The following is a 19616-nucleotide window of genomic DNA, read 5'->3' on the forward strand; positions in this document are numbered from 1 at the left end:
CACTAGGTCCCCCCGTGTGGTTCTGGGATTTTTGCTCACCGTTCTTGTGATCATTTTGACCCCACGGGGTGAGATCTTGCGTGGAGCTCCAGATCGAGGGAGATTAGCAGTGGTCTTGTATGTCTTCCATTTTCTAATAATTGCTCCCACAGTTGATTTCTTCACACCAAGCTGCTTACCTATTGCAGATTCAGTTTTCCCAGCCTGGTGCAGGTCTACAATTTTTGTCTCTGGTCTCCTTTGACAGCTCTTTGGTCTTGGCCATAGTGGAGTTTGGAGTATGACTGTTTGAGGTTGTGGACAGGTGTCTTTTATACTGATAACGAGTTCAAAAAGGTGCCATTAATACAGGTAACGAGTGGAGGACAGAGGAGCCTCTTAAAGAAGAAGTTACAGGTCCGTGAGAGCCAGAAATCTTGCTGGTTTGTAGGTGACCAAATACTTATTTTACCGAGGAATTTACCAATTAATTCTTTAAAAATCCTACAATGTGATTTCCTGGATTTTTTTTTCTCATTCTGTCTCTCATAGTTGAAGTGTACCTATGATGAAAATTACAGGCCTCTCTCATCTTTTTAAATGGGAGAACTTGCACAATTGGTGGCTGACTAAATACTTTTTTGCCCCACTGTATATCTACCTACTCTGTGTATGAGTGCATATATGAAGGAAAACGTTCAGTGACTTGATTAAAATACTCTAACAGGGCTGAACACAATCAGACCATCAAGTGCAAAACAGGCAGCCCTGTGTAATTTAGCTGTGTGTGTGAATAAAAGCTCCCCGCAGACTGAGAAAATGACGCGCTAGCAGTAATATTAAACTGGAACTTGCATTCATATAAGGCGTACAACTTACATAAAACTGTAATCAAAGGTTAAGTCATTTACAGGCTTGTGTGATGCTAATTGTGACATTAAAGTATGTTGAAATGGTCAGAGACTTGCATTATGATTCAAAGACCTCACCGAGTAGGAATGGGTCAAATTGCCTTCTAGCAACACACTCAACCTCAATCCAGCTTCAGGGCCACTGACATGTTTCTGACGTTGTGCTCCGCATTGGAGCAAAGAAGACAAAATGTCATGACCATTACAAGATGATAATTGCTGATAAAGGGCCCCCTCTTCTGGAAATAGTGTAATAATGCAGTTAATTTGGCTACAGTACATTTATCTTTAACTAATCATTTTCCTCCAACAGCTGCTTCAGGGGTTATCATCAACGACTGATGAGATTTCATAACGATAATAGATTTGTTTTTCCCTCAAGGAGAAAGATAAACTAAATTTAGATTTTGATGAGACTTTGATGCCGTTATGACATTGATAAAATAAGATTATCTAGTAAATCACTCGACAACAGTCAGTGGTTAAAGGACCAATTTCTTACTGAAAGTCCCTACTGCCACTCACTCAATGAAAGCAGGGATGAAAAGCATTTATTGATAACATATTTCAGACAATTTCTCTTCCTATTTGTGGCAAGGACATTTCTCTTCCATCAGTGCTGGATTTCAACAGCATCTGATCTGATAAAACAGGAAAACAGGCACTGGTGGATGAATGTAGCTATCCGTGCATGGGACTTGGTAAGGGTCAATTATTTTGGAAAAATAAACCTCAATCATCACTAGAAGCAAAGCTTAAAAGATATCATCCCTCCTGTCCCACTTTGTTGTTCTATGTTTAAGCATACATGTGATTTTGTTAATCCCACCAGTGCTCATCGCATTCAAAACTACTTAAGAGAAAAGCTTCAACAGAATTATCAGCATATCTGACTTTTAATATCAACAATAAAAACAGTCCAGAAACAATCGTGGGTTTTAGCCAAAGCAAGCATGTACAGTAGTAGAGCAGTAAGAGTACAATAAAATCTGTAAATACGCATGACAAATACAACTCTATACAACAAAAGGATCAGGCTGGACCGAATATGAAATAATTGAGGTCCTCTTCTCTTAACAGGATACTCACACACACTTAACCTGTGTTAATGTGTCCATGTGAAGCAGGAGGCCTCCACAACATAAAGTCAACATCAGCAGAGAGCAGAACAGCTCTTCTAACCAGCATGAGAAACTGTTTTTTAATGAAATTGGTGGATTAAAAAAGTAAAACCGTTGCTTTCATCAGAACATACAGGTAAAAGCATGTGCAAAACCATAAAGATGCGATCACAGCGAAACACAAAAGCAAGAAGTAATGTGGTGTAAAACTGGAATTTAATAAGAAACTACTTTTAATATGATGTCAAAAACCTGAAAACAACCTTGCAAAATGATATCCCTGTATCAAGCCAGCATGTGCTATTAGCCTGTTTGGAGCGCCACCCTTTGAGGCAACCAGGAAGAATACATGATCAGTACATTCAGTTGTTGTTATACAGTCTTCAAGGGTTAGGCCTCTAACCGTGCAAATATCTGTAGTCCAACGAAACCAACTTAAACCTTCAAGTTTTTAGTGAGCAATGATCCACTGAATTAAAAACATCTTATCTTTATTCATCATGTTAAAAAGAATACATAATTTTAAGTATGGTACTGCCATAAAGTCCAACATGAAACAGTCAAAAATATCATTCAGGTCAAAATGGCCATCTAAGAGATAAGGCCACTCCTTTCGCGATGGAAGGTCCCGTTGGTCTAGGCTGGTCCAACGGCTGTGTCTTCAGTCAGACCTCTGCTGTGTGCATTTGGTTGAAATCCACTGCGAAAGGAACTTGAAATTGAACATAAAACAACCTGATGGTCACAGGTCCAGCATTTCTGGTGGTCAGTAGGGGGCCACGTCAGTAGTTCTTTGCAAGTAAAAATCTGCTTAGCTACAGGATGTTTTTGAACTTTTTAAGTCCCAAAGAGCAACCGTCAGCTGTCAGTCAGACAGAGAGAGGAGCAGGCAGAGCTCCCTAGAATACAGAAGGTCGGTTGTGTTAGCGGTTATGTAACAGGCTGTCAAAGACAGACATAGACAGACTGTCTCATGTGACCAGGCGAGCAGCCAGTGAGTGAAGGCAACCGTCCATCAGTTGATCAATCGTTAAGGTGACAGTCACACAGCTCCTTGTGGATTCTCTTGCGTATGCGCGGCATGTCCTCCTGACTGAAGAGCAGAGGCTGCTTCACTGAGAGGCAGCGGCAGTACTGACAGAGCAAAACAGGAAGAAAAGACAGAAAGATTTTCAAACCATGACAGGTAGATGGGCCAGACATGTTCATCTGCCTACAATAAACCTTTTTGTTTAGCTTTTGGTGATGATACAAATTGTATGTAGTTACAAATATGCAATGTTTGACATTTTTAACAAAAAGAGTTTGTTTAGTCACAAGTCCGACCCAAAGCACAGTAGAATAAACAATAGCTATCAATGCCATCAATGAAAAGAAGAATAACAAGTGGCAATAACTCACTCCACTAGTATCTCCCCCTCCCCTAAAGTGCTTAGTGAGGATTATTACAATCCACAACAACCCATGTAGTTGTGAGAGCCAATCCACACCACCGGATTGGCAAAAGTATGTGTTAAATTACCAACCAAATTCAACCTGGTGTGCAAAGTGCCGACTTTATGCATTGTAGAAGCACAATTGTCAGGTGAGGAGAAAATGACTGAGTAGCCGGCACTTGTACTGTGGGGTTTTTTGAGAGAGAAAGTGTGAGAGAGAGACTTTATGTTGTTTATATAGGTTTTCAAATATCAGATTTATGTAGGGCTAATCCACTCATTGCTTCCAGGCAGGTTGTGGCCCCGCTGTCTACCAATTGAAAGGGCCCGACGTAAACAATGACAGAAGCTTCCCCACAGTGTCTTTCGCCCTCCTAGAGACTCAGCAATGATCACACTTAAGTAGAAACCTGGGGCAGCAAAGACACTGAAGGCATAGCTCTGTTTATTTATTTGTCCAGGAAGAAAAAACAGATGAAGCAGAAAAAAAGAGGGGAAAACAGGGACATGATGAAAATAGATCAAATAAATCGGTGATAAACGAAGGACAGGAGGACAGTTGGGTAGCGGGAATGAATAGTGTCTTACCTCGAGGACGAAGACTCCACAGTCGCTGTCGTTTTTCTGCTGAGGAATGCCCTGAGGAGTCAAAATGTCAGTCAAAAAACATGTCAGTTACATCTTCTGGAATTAAATGCGTATGGATCTATATGTATTAATCTACTGTGCATGTGTACAATAATTACATTAAGGTATCTAAATGTGATGTTCAGGGATACAGTCCATCAACATCATTACAGACAAAAAAAGTGTGTTCACTGATTTGCTTAAAAAAAAGAAGAAATCCAGCTGATGTGAATATAATTATTATATGCTGGAATTATTTGAGCAGAATGCCCTTTATACTTATTATAATTTTAATTTTATGGCTGACTTTGTGGTTCATTCTAATCAATAGGCAAATACAGGTATTTTTTGTTTATATTTTTCCTTTTCAGATCGCGACCCTAAATCCTAGGAATTCAAATAAGCTTTAAAATGATATGAAGACGTGATATTGGATGGTTGCACAGACTTGTGATTAGTCCTACCAATCTTGCAATTTAGGCTGTAATGGAGGCATTTCCGCTAAAGGTATCGAAACAAAAGAAACAAATGAAGAAAGAGGCTTGCAACTTTTTGCATTTGAAACAAATCAACTGTGGCATGTGACATAAATGTTTCCAGGACAAAAGGTGAACACAGCAAGAGTCAGGGTTCAAGGTCACCTTGATGATGGTAATCTTCCAGCCTTTCTGGAAAGCTGTCTGCTGCTTCTCTCTGGCTTCCGACTGAAGGTACTTCATTATGTTCTGATAGTGAAACGCACACAGAGAACACAATGATGGATTGTCCCAGCAACAAATATTTTCAACAAAATGCAATATAAATTCAGTTTTGATAATAAAGACGGTAGTGTGCAAGCACTTTAAAAGGCAGAGCAGACATAGTATCACCAAGAAAACAACACTTCTCGGTCCTGCTATGCAGATGGTGAGAAAAAGAGCTGAATTTAAAGCAGAAAATATGTGGCTTGGGGTCATTTGTCTTTCACACAGGAATCTACCATCAAAGCTAATTCTGCGTCATTACAGCTTTATGATGAAAACCTGCATTTTCCTAGAAACCACTGACAAATTCTGACTATCTGCTCAAACTGACATCAAACTGAGAAAGCAACAATTAATCGTGTAGCCTCTCTAGCTAAGAAATGATGGACCAATAATGTATGCAAGCACACAAAAACACGGTGTTGCAAAGAGTTTCAAAATTGCCCAAAAAAAAACCAAACTATGAATCCCAACCCAAAAACACCAACAAACACAGGGGCACTCACATCTGTGGTGTGTCGGAAGACGATGCCTTGGCTGTCATAGTAGCTGATGGTTTTGGTTGCCATGGTGACCGTAATGAGAGACCAGTGGATTTCTAAATGGATGGGAAAGAGCAGCAGCCACTTGGAGAACAGGTCAACCTGCAATAATCACACAAATGAACATACGTACAGATTAAAGGTCATCAAACGCCAATACTTTTAAAAGTCAAACTACAGGATGAACAGGTCCTTCAGCATTTTCTATTGAGCCCTAGTTTGGCTGACCTCATTTAATCCAAGTTTAAACAGTTAGGTGATTTCACGGTTTACTGAACACATTTAAACTGCTACACATTTAGTTAGACAACAAAACAATGGTTTAAGCAACTACTGCTGCCACCAAGCACTACAAATAAGCCAGAGGTGAAATTTCAGCTTTTGAAGAGACTATTAAAACAACTGATGAATGGCAAAAGCAACGGTTAAATCTTCATCCTTACTTTTTTAGTCCATCTCTTCACACCCTCATAACCCTTGGCAACGAGCTGCTTGTGGAAAAAGCTGTTGAAGAAATGAACCTGAGAGAGAGAAAAGAGAAATACTATAAACACATTACAAACATTATGCATGTTCAGGCTCATGCTTATTTTACTAATGTATACATCTTCTTAGTTTTGAGCATACAAACACCTCCTCACTAACCTTTTGTTGTGTCGCCTCCATGATGAGCTCTCCATACATGTTGATGATCTGAGCAGACAGAAGAACCGACAAAGTGTCAATGTAAGACTGTCCAACATCACTAAAATAAAAACCTTTGTTGTTTTATTGTTTTTGTATTGCTGGATTTAACATTTGAAGTGACTTTTGTGTTCGAGGCTGCACAGAGTTAGAAGAAGTGAAGAATGCATTTCTGTAGCTGTACAACTCTTCATCCATATTTACCTGGTCATTAAGCCAGTTTTGTTCCTCCAGTGTGCTGAGGTCCTCCAGGCCCAGGGTGTGTTTGTTATACGACAACATGAAGCCTGCGATAGGAGCAGAGGCCAGCCCTGCCCTATACCGAGTCATCTCCCTTTTGATGTCCAGTCCCCTGGAACAACAACAAGAAGATAAAATGCAGTAGAAATGTTATATAAACCTATGACCTTTCCATAAATACTTTCAAGGACATTTGAAAAGTGTGACATTTCATAAAAGGAAAGAGATCTGATGAGGATCACAAAAACAACATTCTTTAAAAAGGAAGGATTCCAGGTTTGAACAGAAACTACTGTGCTTCCAAAGAGAGTTTGTGCAATAGAATAATCTGAAAACCATATTAGCTAGGTTTGATCAATTATGATAACATAATATGCCATGCCTGGATAAAAAATGGTTCTATATGAACTGTAAATAAAACAAAAAGTAGAGTCAAGTTATAATAGCCCAGAATTACCAGCAAAGTCCCCTTTATAAAGCTTCATTATCATTGTTCATGCTGTTTATGTTTTACCTAATTCGTGTCAACTGAACAAACTGTGCTGTTTGAATAAACTGGTTGACGTGTGTGCGTGCGTGCGTGCATGCGTGCGTGTCTGTAGACTAACCACTTGCTGAGGTGAGTGTTGCCTTTCTTCTTCAGGTGTTCCAGGACATCAGTTTCACTGAGAGGATTAAAACTTCCATACTTCATGTAAAAGCTCTCCAGAAACTCTGAGAGATTGGAAAGATGATCCGTTAGCTTAACATTGTTTTCTATGAGCTTCACAATCACATTCACAAACTGTATCCTCAAACAAATGCTGACAATCATTGAATCGTCTGTTCAGTTATGTGTGCTCATAGATGCAAGCAGTGTTACATTCCTTTGGATTTAACTCGAGTAAACATACACAATGCTGGTATTTGCACATCATCTAACAATGAAACATTATTTCCTTGCCGTGTATGACGAGGAAACATCACGAAACAAAAACACAAAACATTTGATTTCCAGGAAGAAATAACTACGTGTCTCTTGAAATTGTTAAAGAGACACATTCCCACTGATTCATAAAACATGCAGAGGACCAAACTTTTCATGAAAATAATTTGAGTGTAAGAAATTCAGTTCCCTTTTAAGAAAATGCCCCCTAAACATTCTGTGTGTATTGTCGTAAAGGATGAGGTCAAATGTTTTTTATGAATATTATGTGACAGGAAAAGTGCAATCCGGAACACTTTTCGCATGTGTGTATAAAGATCAATGATTTACTACGCTTCCACAAAATGAAAACAAATCTTACCGTGGATCATATCCGTAAGCTGCTCCAGGCTTTCTTTATTCTGTCTCCCTCCATCTATCACTTGTTCTGACGGTTCTATGCCCCACACCTCTTCCATCCCCTCCCTGTCCCAGGTTTCAGAGTGACAGTACAGCCTGTGGTCTCTTAATGCCCAGCTGTGCTGCATGCTGCTCACTGTGATTGGGCCCCCGAACGAAGGAGCGACCAGAGCTGGTTGAGAAGCATCCACCTCCATGAGTGTGGAGCAGTGGTCATTTGTTGAAGAGGTGTCTTTGCCATTGGACAGAGTTACTGGTACAGTTCTGTCAGGTGTCTTGTCCACCAGCATCTCAGAGTCCAGGTCCTTGGGAGACCCTGAGATTGAAGCTGGACTGGACAGCAGTGAGATAGATACAAGTCCATTTTTCGTTGCACTCGTCATCATGCAACCCTCTTTCGCCTCCTCCTCAGGTTCAGTGTCACTCAGGTTTACAGTGTCTCCATTTGAGACAGGAAATTTAACTGAGCTGGAGTCAGCTGTGTCTCCGTGTACCATCTCTGAATCTTTGTTTTGACCCTGCTTCTGCGCTAAAATTACTGGAGATATTGCATGGATTTTTGAATGAATGACAACACCACTTAAACCGGCCCACTTTATTTCACCATCTACTTCCATTTTTGATGCAGATGTAGCTTTCACTATTCCCCTGTCGACTCTCCCTCTAACTAACGGGGATCCCCTGCCTGCCATTCCTTGCATTTCAACATCCCTGCTGTTACTGCCTACTTTCCCACCTAACCCTTCTATCAACATATCCCCCTTAATCTGCCCATCTTTTTTCTCTGCAGCAACACAGTTCCTTATTGGTCCCTCCTGCAGGCAGACTGTTAAGGGGAGAGCAGCAGGAGTTTCTGACTCAGTATCAGCAACGACTAGAGTTCTTTGCACCTTCTCATATCTGTCATCTTCATCCTCTTCTTCCTTAACTGCCTCCTTGGTCAAATCTAAACACTTTAACCTTGTTAGCTGGCCATCCACTTTTCTTTTTGGGGTGTCCCCGAGGTCCCTACTAGGCACCCTTCCTCTGGCCCTCCCCTTTCCTCTGCCTGAAGTTTTTGCATTGTGTCCTGCACTGTTGGGGCCACAGCAGTCACAGGCTTTAGGAGTCCTCTTCCTGCCAGATGTACGGCCATTAACTAAGCCCCGAGCACCGGTACGTGTCTGTTTAGCGGACCAGGCTGATGCTGGGCTTGAAAGAGTAGTAAGGGCTTCTGCTGGGATTACAACATGGGGTTTGGGATCAGCAGGAATTGGAGTAGAGGGCTGTGTTGATTCTGAGTTGGAAGTAAGGTCTGTGTGGAGGGGTTTAGAAGGGTTCTGAGTTAGGTCTTGATCTGTAGTATCTCCAGGTGGAGGCACCTGAGGGGGAGCTGCTTGCAGAGAAGGTACTGAAGCAGGAACAGTTAAATGAGTTGATGTTGTTGTCATTGGGGATGCAGAGCTGCTGTGAACCATGACGTCCTCCTATGGCTCTTCAACCCCATCCCCAACTCACCCTCTCCGCACTCCTGTCCTCTCCTTTACCCGTGGTCCTCTAAACTTTAGATGTTGTGGTTTGTTCCTTCATTGATGTTTATTGACTCTTCCTTCCAGGTTTTTCTTCCTTGAAGTACTTTTGGTCTGTAGGAATACAGTTGTCCTCAAGCCTTTTCCACCATAGTGGTCATTGATCCGAACATGAAGAGATTTTTGTGTTACTCTATAGGTGGACTCTGTTTGGAATCATAACACCAGGGTCTTCTAATTATAAAAAGTGGGAAACTGGAAGAAACAGTGAGAGAGAACAAATAGGGAAGAGAAATGTTAGCAAGCCTCTCTGAAACAAATAAGTGAAGTGCAAAGCATGACTAATATCAAATATAAGGAATGTATTGCTCAGTCAGCAAAAAAAGCATAGTCATTTATTCTGAGCCTATAGCAAAATCAAAGGAGCATTTCTTTATGCACAAAATAATAGATGATAACAAAAATAGTGAAATACACATATTTGATTCTTAGTAACAACCAACATACATTTAACTGCCACAACTAGCGTCGATGTTACTCTGTGCAACAGTAAGGTTCTCTTCAACTTACACGTTAATAGCTGTTCACATTTTAGCTTGCACTTATGTCACAGTACCTAACTGAGATTGCAAGTCAAAAAAGCGTTACTTGTCCATGAGGTGCTATTCCGTTTGGAAGCTAAACTCGTAGATGCTGCCGTTAGAAACACATCAGCCAAACTTATCAATTCATGTAAGCCGCTAAATTGACCAAAGGCAGCTTTGTTAGGCGTTAGCATATTTGCAAGTATCTGCCAAAATGACCACAACCAATTTAGTTAATAAGTATACAAACTAACAAACCGTTAGCTGAGGCAGTTCAACACGGGGTTGCGGGGACACTCCAACACACAGTTTGAGAATATAATGTACTATGTGATGATTAAACTAACTCAAGTATCGCATTTCATAAATGATGGTTAAGTTAGTAATTCAATAGAAGCTAGCTATGTTGGCTAGGTTAGCTAGCTGGAGCCAAAACACAGGCGAAAACACAAAGCATCGACTTCACACATTTCCTCCATTTTCGGTAGGAAGTTGGAGGCTTCTAAACACAAACGTGATGGAGCCGATCTGTATTTAAAGTGATATGATGCACAAGCAAAAAGTATGACGAAAAGCGAAAAGAAAGACCAATATACTCTACCTTATCTATGATATAAATTGAGTTGGACTGATCACGATTTGAAGAAACAACAATTCAAGCAGTCGTCGCTCGTTGATTGCGTCACTACGTCGGGATCATCTTCGGCTGCCTCCGGACCACCTCCCGAAGTCACCGCTAAAATTGCGTAATCAACCTTTCCTTTTCATCTTCTTCTTCAACTGTCTGAGGATTCACCTTGTAGATTTACTGTCAAAAATGAATGTTTTTAATCTATCTATCTATCTATCTATCTATCTATCTATCTATCTATCTATCTATCTATCTATCTATCTATCTATCTATCTATCTATCTATCTATCTATCTATCGATCTATCATTCTAAATCAGTATTGCCATAGTTAATAAAGGATCATATTGGATTTAGAACGAAAGCAGGGATAAATATTTTCTATACTATAGCATGACTATTATGCATGATACTGTATATTACAACATTACAAGTATTATTATGGTATAATCCCTTTTATCCTTACTATGATTTAAAACCACCAGACCACTGACACAGCACACACTGTATTGTGAAAATCTTTAATTACAAAATACAGGAAAACAATAAATAAAACTAACAGTCAAGAAGTAAAGAAATTAAGTACAAAATTATCAACAGTAAAATGTAAAAAAAAAAAAAAGAAGAGAATATTAACATAATAATTACTGGTTACCTGAGACCAGTAATTTTCAACCTTTTCAAAGTAATGGCATGACTTTTGTAAAACTAAGAAATCTACCACAGCCTTACCGTATTTAATTTTTTTAACCGACAAAACACATTCAACATTAAAATATATTTGAGTTTAATTGAAAGTTTCCGCTCACCCACTCAGACACTTCGGCTTCAAAGTTTTTGCAGCAGATTATGCATTGAAATATACAAAGTCAGTCTGTTGCTATACATTTCCATTTGTACATAAGGTCAGTGCTATACCATTCTCTACTTGCATGATCAAAAACAACAGGCATAATAAGTCTCTTTACAAGTGTTATTGGGCTTCAGTGATGTCAGATGTTGATCTAAACACCTAACTTTTCACATACATGTCCTTCATTGATATACTTAAAGGGAAATATTTGGAAAAGGTCGCAGTTAAAAAAATATATAAAAATATTGTTTAGGGTAGATGTTTCTTTACTTAAGTTCTTATTGCTTTTTATATTGGAACCATGTGCATGTAGTTATTTCTTTACACTTTGTACAGAAAAAGAAAGATTTAGGCCATATCTTTTGGATCAGCTGACATATTATTGATTGAAAAGATGAATGATTTATTTCCCATTAGAACACGCTCACAACTATCCTGATATTGTGATTAAAGGGGGTGAATCAGGGTAGGAAATACTGTTTATATGAGAGAGTGATCAACTTTACTGTACATTCTATATTTTACAGCTCACTTGAACTGCAATGATACGCATGTTGCAATATAGTCAGTAGAGAAGTGGATGTTGGAGATGATGAAGAGCTTGGTGCGGCAGAAGATGACATCTGCAGTGTTTGGGCCTGAAAGAGATCATTGGTAGGATTTAGTAAACAAAATATGAAAAGTATTATCATAGAAAACAGTTAATGTATGCTATTGGTTTTGTGATGTAATGACATACAGTTATTAACAGAGCTAAGAAAAAAAAAGAAAAAGCAGTGAGTAACTGAGTAAGAACCATTACCGATCAAAGTGTGGCGTTGATAGCTGGAGTGTGTATGGTCTTGAAGACTGTGGCGCCTTTGTTGCCCCCTGCTGTTAACACCTGGAGCTGCAGCTGGTAAACACTGTCAGCCTGGAGACCATAAAGTGGCACCAACCGCTGATACTGAGGAGGGGGAAGCAGGGTAAGTTCAAAGACACACACATACAATGTTGATGCTTCACAATATCAGAAATATAGGAATATATTGAATATCACAAGACTCTTTCTATATATGTGTACCTATTGCATTTGTTTGCCCTTTTTAAATTGAACTAACATGTGTTAATTATTCAATTTGTCCCCTTTTTTATCTGTCTTCTCTGCTGTAACAATGTAAATTTTGAAAGTAAAAAGCCTTGTCATCTTCATGATTCCCCATTTTAAATGTATTTTATTCAGTTTATTTCTATAACCCTTTATTGTATAATTATTGTATAGTTTATTTATTAGATCTCCTTAATTGATAAACCAAAAAGAAATAAGAAGAAATGTCCCTCTCATATTTCTAAGGAGTTTTCCTCTTGCTAAAATGCAATGCAGTCAATGTAGACCTGTCTTCGTGTCTCACCGGTGCGATTGTCTGTGTCTGGGAGATAAGTGTGTCTTCCTGCCCTTCTGTTGCCGTGGTAACCCCTGATTGCAGCGTCCAGGTGAACTGGAAGCCCTCCACAGCTGCAGGGTCAAGTGCATGCTGGGACATTCTCCAGCGAAGCGTCGTGAGCAGGGTGCCATTGACTTGTTGGAAGTCTGCAGTCACCCGTTCTGGACGCAGTACCACCTTTCTGCCTGCCAGGAGGCGCTCTGTCAACAACAGAGGACACGATTCATCTTTTACTAGCGTCATAGAAAAAATAATTCTCAGACACTTTGATATGACACTTATTTTGAGTTTGATCTTGAAGTGCTTGTCACTAGCTAACAGTCTGCACAATAAAACAAGTTTTATCAGCAGCACTTCTGGAATTTTAGGTTAAACCTTTTATGAAGCAAATGTCTATAACTTGCCACAAATGTGCTATAAATGAGCTAAACTCTGCGTATAGCTTTTCCTTCAAACTAAATATACTATAAGATAGGATAAAGCTTTATTGATCCCAATAGGAAAACTCAGTTGTTTACGTATCTACAGAAATTAGATTGATACACAGGATAGTACAGGTAAGAGTTCACACAAGGATAAATAAAAAACAAATGTTATGTTAATAATACTGACAACTTCATTTGGAGATGCTGTTACTGTATATACAAATACGGGTGAATAAATATCAAAATATGTAAAAATATCTGCGTGCAAGTACACAGTAGGTAGACATGTTGCATGTTCATATTCTTAATGCAGCACCTCTTGTGATCATTGGAGTGTTTTTGCATTTATTTAGGATAAAATAGATTATTTTCTTTTTGACACTAACAATCATGAAGCACCAGGGTACTTGACCTTAGTTGTTATGACTATTTAAAACATTATAAGTATATTTGAAAGCTATTTGTGAATTATGCAGTTATTTAAGCAGTGTATAATGCTCTATAGACATGGCCCTCATAGAAAGTGAAAAACATTTTGTGATGATATTTATTCCCACCTTCAGTGTTGCAGGGCAATGCTTTACCTCCTCTAACCCTGATGGAGGAGCAGGTCGGGGTTGTAACCCAGGCAAGGGCCTCTGTCCCCGGGTCAGCCTTTGTAGATACGGCGACCCTGTACTTACAGGCAAACTGCAGGCCTGTGATGGTGTGATGGGTGCCCTGGAAAAAGAAAATCAAGCCAGGTTAAGAATTAAAAAGAAACTGTACACAGCTGATTGTTTAACCTTGTAACATATTACAAGGTTTCCTAAAATATACACACGACCTCTATTTTTGTTTGGAAACCTGTCTCACATAAGCAGCTTGTTCAGCTCCATGTTAAAATAAACATCTCAGTTTGAAACGGCACTTGGCAGCTTTGCAGGTTGGCGGCTTCAAATGGCGTGAATTCGTTTAACTGTTAAAGAAATGTTGAGCTTTAATAAATACAAAATCATGCTGTGACCTCAGCAAATTGCAACCAGCACTTTGATATTTATCAAGCCACTAGGTCTGTGATCATTTTAGACGAGAGGTCAACACCAGGTCAATACCGGGTACAAATCTGATGTTGGTTCATGATTTGGGACTAAAATAGCTGCATTTCTGAGATTTGGGGGCCATAAATGAAAATGTAAAGGAGTAACATATTTAATGTTTATAACTAAGATGATTCTGCATAACGGCGCCTAAATCCTTCTCAGGAAAACCCCTTTCTTTGTTATTCTGATATATTTACTTTTAGGATATTTTGACCTCAGATTCAAAATAGTGATGATAACAGTCATGTGACTTTAAGAAAGATAATCAGAATCAGAATCCCTTTATTCGTCCCACAGAGAGACAAGGTTACACAGAGAGTGATCTAAGTTAAAGTGATCAAATCTGATCCCTAATACAGGCACACAAAATAACACTGCTCACGTAGAAACAAAACAGTTGTAGATTTCACGCACACAGAGACAAATAAAACTCCTCTACATATGACCGGTCCAGGATAGAAATACCTGAACAGTTGTGGTTCCCTCTGTGCTTGTAGCATTTGTACTGCAGGTATGTGGACGCCACCGCAAAATGTATGGCCCCCGGCGTTTCTGCCTGCCTGTGAAGCAAAAGATAGAAAAACAGATACAGCATAAGTGACATGTTTGAGTTGTGTTGCACATTTATGAACTTCCTGCCAAAATCAACTCACCATAATGAGGCCACTTCCAGAACACCTTCACTTGCAGTTGGTCGTCATGGTAATGAGGGGCAGCAACTTCCAGGCGCAGGTTACCAGGGTTAAGCGGGGATTCAGGTTGAGGCAGAGCAGAAGAGAGTGGGAGATCAGGGGAGGAAGGAGAGGAGGACGAGAGGGACGGTGAAGAGGGAAGAGATGATGAGGATGAAGAAGATGGGAGTTCATTGGAGAATTCTTCACCTTTAGTGGAGGAAGAGAGGAGAGGAGAGGAGAGGAGAGGAGAGGAGATTCATAAATGTCAGAACTTTCAACTTTAGCTGGTTTTAAAGTATTTTTTTGCAATTAAAAAAAGTGCAATAAAAGCGACCTAAGCTTTGAGTCGTAAAGCAGTAGTGTTAACTTGTTTGTACTAGCTCTTTTTGAATGCCTAGCTGGCAACCTCGCAAACACATATGTATGACTATATGTTTGAATCCTGTTATTTAACACGTTATCTATAAATGGATTATATTGTGCCAGGAATACCATAAACTGGTGACGAGAGTGCAGCTGGTAGCTAGCTTTCCCGTTAATTCCTTCACTCAGAAGCACTAAATGGCTTTATCTGGCCCAACTGACCCTCATTAGCATTGAGGGAAACCAGGCCAAAACGTGGACAGTGTGAAATATTATTCTGGTAAAATATAAATATGTTCCATATAAAATTGTTGGTATGTGGTTTGATAATTGAGCTGCAGCTGGCTATAATCCTCAGCTGGTCTGACCCACAGGTCACCTATAAATACCTATGTTGCCTGGACGACCATTAACATTGTCACTTTCCATTGTATGTTTGTGTTTAAAGTGTGCAGCTGCAGGCAGACAAAATATGCTGACAGTCAGTCAATTCAGCTACTATATACCAACTGAAAACATTAACTCAATAATGTATGGGTCTGTTAACAAATGGGCACGGTGGAGTGTACAGTATTAACTAAATGCATGGCATGGCAAGTTTAAGAAATGTTGTAAAATGTTTACATGAGTCAGTCTCTATTTAATGCTAGAGTTGCCGGGAGTCCTTAGGTGGCTGTATACTTGCAACACAGAAACAAAAACAGTACAGCTACAGTTTACACTACTCCACCGAGCTACTAAGGAGCTACTTGGTCTACTAAGCAACTCTTTGCTTATTTATAGCCACTAACAGTTACTTCCCTCAAACACAACTGTACAAAACCTACTGGAGATTTGTTTCCTCATTAATGTACATGTATGTTTTTAAGTTACTTAAAAATGGATCTACTGTATATATGCATCTATCCTGATGTCCATCAGACTTTAGAATAAATATGAAGCTGCATGTTTTTTACTTAAAATATTAAACCCTGCAACATGAACAGCACACTATGAATTTCTGCATATTGATTGATATTAATAAGATAAACCAAAAATACGTACTCCCCATCCTCTTATGCATTTCAAAAACAGTCCCAACAAATGTACATGTATGTATATGTGAAATATATTTTAAAAAATATACCACGATGAGGACAGTGGTTTGTTTACCTACCTGTATGCCTTATTGTGTTGACGACAATTTGGGCTCTGGGACTTTTCAGCCTCTTCTGACCCCAATAGGCCACCGTCTGGACAGACAAGAAGTAGGAAGTAGCCGGCAACAGACCCTGCAGCCACATCTCACACTGTGCCTACAATAATAAAAAAATATATGATTTATTTGTCTTTGCGATTGGTGATACTTGGCTACTTCTTATTCTGACTTAGTTTGTTAACATTTGCTAGAATTTAACCTTGAGAGAAATGGTACAAAAATAAAGAAAAAATACTCTTATGAACTTCCCCCCCTTCAATTCAGCTGCTAACTTTAGACAGCACAGTTATCTTCATCATCCCTACTGTCATCACAATCTTCACCACCATCCTCCTGAGTGTTGTGCGCCGTTTTGTGACTGACAGTCCAGACCTGTTCTGCATTAGCCCGCTGTTTGACTGGCGGCTAATTAACAGGCTCTTAGTCAATCAGGGCTGTCTGCCTGTGTGGATTTGAGGTAGTCACAACAAAGAGATGCTTGGATGATAACAAGTGTGTGTGTGTGTGTGTGTGTGTGTGTGTGTGTGTGTGTGTGTGTGTGTGTGTGTGTGTGTGTGTGTGTGTGTGTGTGTGTGTGTGTGTGTGTGTGTGTGTGTGTGTGTGTGTGTGTGTGTGTGTGCGGTTCTGTATGTGCGCACACTTAAGAAAGAATGAGACAAAAGTAAGTTAAAAGCAGTTTCTTGGTGAACTGCAGACAAAATGGGGTTGAAGTATTTCCATTACGCTCAAGATAGACAAAACATATGGCCTTTACAGCTGTGTGTGTGTGTGTGTGTGTGTGTGTGTGTGTGTGTGTGTGTGTGTGTGTGTGTGTGTGTGTGTGTGTGTGTGTGTGTGTGTGTGCCTGAAATTGTACTCTGGTGCTTAATGTCAGTGAACATTATATGTAAGAGGCTGATGTATATTTAAAAGCACTAATTCAGCAGAGGTTTTTCCATGTTTTAGATACTTCCTCAAAATGTCCTCTTTTACCTATTTTTTCTTAATGCTAAATCCCTCCAGTGCCGCATACATTCCTTACAGACATGATATATAGTTTAGTACACATCCAGGGTATGTATCGTAATGTGCTAATGTTTAGCAATAAAATGCAAATGCTTTCTGGTATATGGCATTTTACGCAGCGTAAGGCTGGTATTCTAGTTTCTACCTACCTGTGTGATGCTGCTGTCTCTGTGTGTGTCTAGATGCAGCTGCAAGTAGGAAACACTAGTTAGGGGGGCCTCATTTAAATTCCAGGCGTCTCAGCCAAGCAGAACAGAGGACCAGACTAGAGATAAATGGCTCCACCAGGCTCAGTCTGGGATCGCCATCACCACTTAGGATAGTTAAGTCCGTTAAAACCTCCAAACTTTGATGTTTTTAATTCCTTTGTCTCTTCTCTTGAAGTGGACGCTCACATTACAACATTTAAGTCTCAAGCCGAAGGATCCTTTGCAAAGAGTACTGTTCACCAGTTTGAAGAATAAATGTTCACTTCACAGGCAATCATAAGTGTTGCGTCAAAGCTGTATTATCTTCGTTGTTTACTGTGATTATGGGTATTTCGGCACTGCTGACTGGACTGAGTTGCAACGTGAACATATTACATCACCATCACGCCTATAATCATATAGTTATACCCACCCTCTTGACTGTTATTGCTACATTAAATATCATTTTAAAAAATACAGCACAAAACCTTTTACATTTCTTAAGGAAGTCTCAACTCTTTGATTTGAGCAACAAGGAGACAGCAATGATTCACTTTATATTCCCTTTAAAATAAGTTCACATCTTTCTCTTAATCAACAGTCTGCGAATACAGGAGTGAATAATCATCTAAACATCAGTCATATAACTCTACCTTTGAACAGATCTTACGATAACTGGACACTAACTCACTAATGCGCTTGTGCTGTAATGAGAGGCATGTTGTCAGTACAATCCCAGATGCTTTGACTTGAGTTAAACATGTTATCCAAATGCAGAAAAACCACTTCTCTCTGTTGTCAATCTATAATGGCTAAGACGTCGTTTTATATACTGCTGTGAAGACAGACCTGCATGTTTCCATAGCACTCTAACAAAGTTAGGTCCAGAAGAAGATAAGGTAATGTCTGCTTAAGGACAAAATAGCATTTTTAGATCCACAAGGAACATACTGTATGTTGAAACTGCAAAGTAAAGGGAAGGCATGCCAAACAGTGATTTCATGGTGAACACGTAAAACCAGATCTAAGGAAGAGCACATGTAAAAATGATTTTTGGTACATATATAAGCATGTAACATCATAAAACAAAATCTAGAAAATCATTACTTACCATACTTTAGTGGCATCTAAGTTTCATCATATACATACTGTATGTAAAAAAGCTTTTTTCATCTCCTAATAATTGATCATTTTAAAATCCACATGCTTGAATGATATAATCGCTCCACCTTTTTCTTAAATTGTAGGTGGATCGGCAGGACATTGTTTAATTTGAGGTTTATTTTAATGTCATACATTCATTCAGAATAAATGAGTGTTAATGGGAATGTACATGCACCACCTGCATACAGAAGCTGTTTACAGAACTTGTTCTGTTCAAGCAATTTAAAAAGCAGAGGCCTGTAAAAATCGATGTGGTAATCACAACCAGAGGACAATAAAGAATGTGTGTATGTGTGTGTGTGTGTGTGTGTGTGTGTGTGTGTGTGTGTGTGTGTGTGTGTGTGTGTGTGTGTGTGTGTGTGTGTGTGTGTGTGTGTATGTGTGTGTGTGTGTGTGTGTGTGTGTGTGTGTGTGTGTGTGTGTGTGTGTGTGTGTGTGTGTGTGTGTGTGTGTGTGTGTGTGTGTGTGTGTGTGTGTGTGTGTGCGTGTGTGTGCGTGTGTGTGTCTGTGTGTCTGTGTGTCTGTGTGTCTGGTGCATGGTTTTACAGACCCAGTAAAATCCCTCAGGTGCAGCTATAGATTTGTGTATGTGGTGTGTGCCATTTTAATTCTTTTTTTTTTAAAGAGCTATTTAAACGTCCAAACTAAGGTGGAGACATTTCGTCAGTACTCACATTAAATGGCTGTTTAAGATTAAAACTTGGTTATAGGGTTAAACCAATTCTTCAACATTATGCATCATTTTACTCGCTTATTCGCTCTCTTGCCAACAATTAGATGAGAAGATCTCTTTTCTTGGCCTGCATCTTCATTTTCACTGTGAGGTTGCCAGGAAACCAGTGCAGGCTCCACAAGCTCAATGCTCCTGGCCAAGATGTAGCATAACCCCCATAAAACCACAAAGTTCCATTT

General features: G+C 39.5%; 2 protein-coding genes across 2 annotated transcripts in view; both read right to left on the reverse strand.

Moving 5' to 3' along the window:
• Positions 1 to 1767: 1767 nt before the first annotated feature.
• LOC134870057 (uncharacterized) lies at positions 1768 to 10424 on the reverse strand. The gene is made up of 10 exons (XM_063892065.1): positions 10301 to 10424; positions 7570 to 9370; positions 6892 to 6997; positions 6248 to 6395; positions 6005 to 6052; positions 5803 to 5880; positions 5324 to 5461; positions 4716 to 4799; positions 4036 to 4086; positions 1768 to 3145 (listed from the first exon to the last, which is right to left on the reverse strand). The coding sequence occupies exons 2-10, from the start codon at positions 9062 to 9064 to the stop codon at positions 3035 to 3037; spliced, it is 2259 nt and encodes a 752-aa protein (XP_063748135.1). The 5' UTR covers positions 9065 to 9370; positions 10301 to 10424; the 3' UTR covers positions 1768 to 3034.
• A 411-nt stretch (positions 10425 to 10835) lies between these two features.
• anos1b (anosmin 1b) overlaps positions 10836 to 19616 on the reverse strand; it is a 37173-nt gene continuing 28392 nt past the window's right edge. The window contains exons 9-15 of the mRNA XM_063890637.1: positions 16306 to 16444; positions 14766 to 14993; positions 14578 to 14672; positions 13588 to 13750; positions 12573 to 12805; positions 11984 to 12127; positions 10836 to 11819 (exon numbers count right to left, since the gene is read on the reverse strand). Of these exons, the coding sequence (XP_063746707.1) occupies positions 11987 to 12127; positions 12573 to 12805; positions 13588 to 13750; positions 14578 to 14672; positions 14766 to 14993; positions 16306 to 16444 (999 nt within the window). The 3' untranslated portion in view covers positions 10836 to 11819; positions 11984 to 11986. The remainder of the gene's footprint in view (positions 11820 to 11983; positions 12128 to 12572; positions 12806 to 13587; positions 13751 to 14577; positions 14673 to 14765; positions 14994 to 16305; positions 16445 to 19616) is intronic.

Source organism: Eleginops maclovinus, chromosome 9 (genome assembly GCF_036324505.1).
Source record: "Eleginops maclovinus isolate JMC-PN-2008 ecotype Puerto Natales chromosome 9, JC_Emac_rtc_rv5, whole genome shotgun sequence".
In the NCBI taxonomy this organism is placed as follows: Eukaryota; Metazoa; Chordata; class Actinopteri; order Perciformes; family Eleginopidae; genus Eleginops; species Eleginops maclovinus.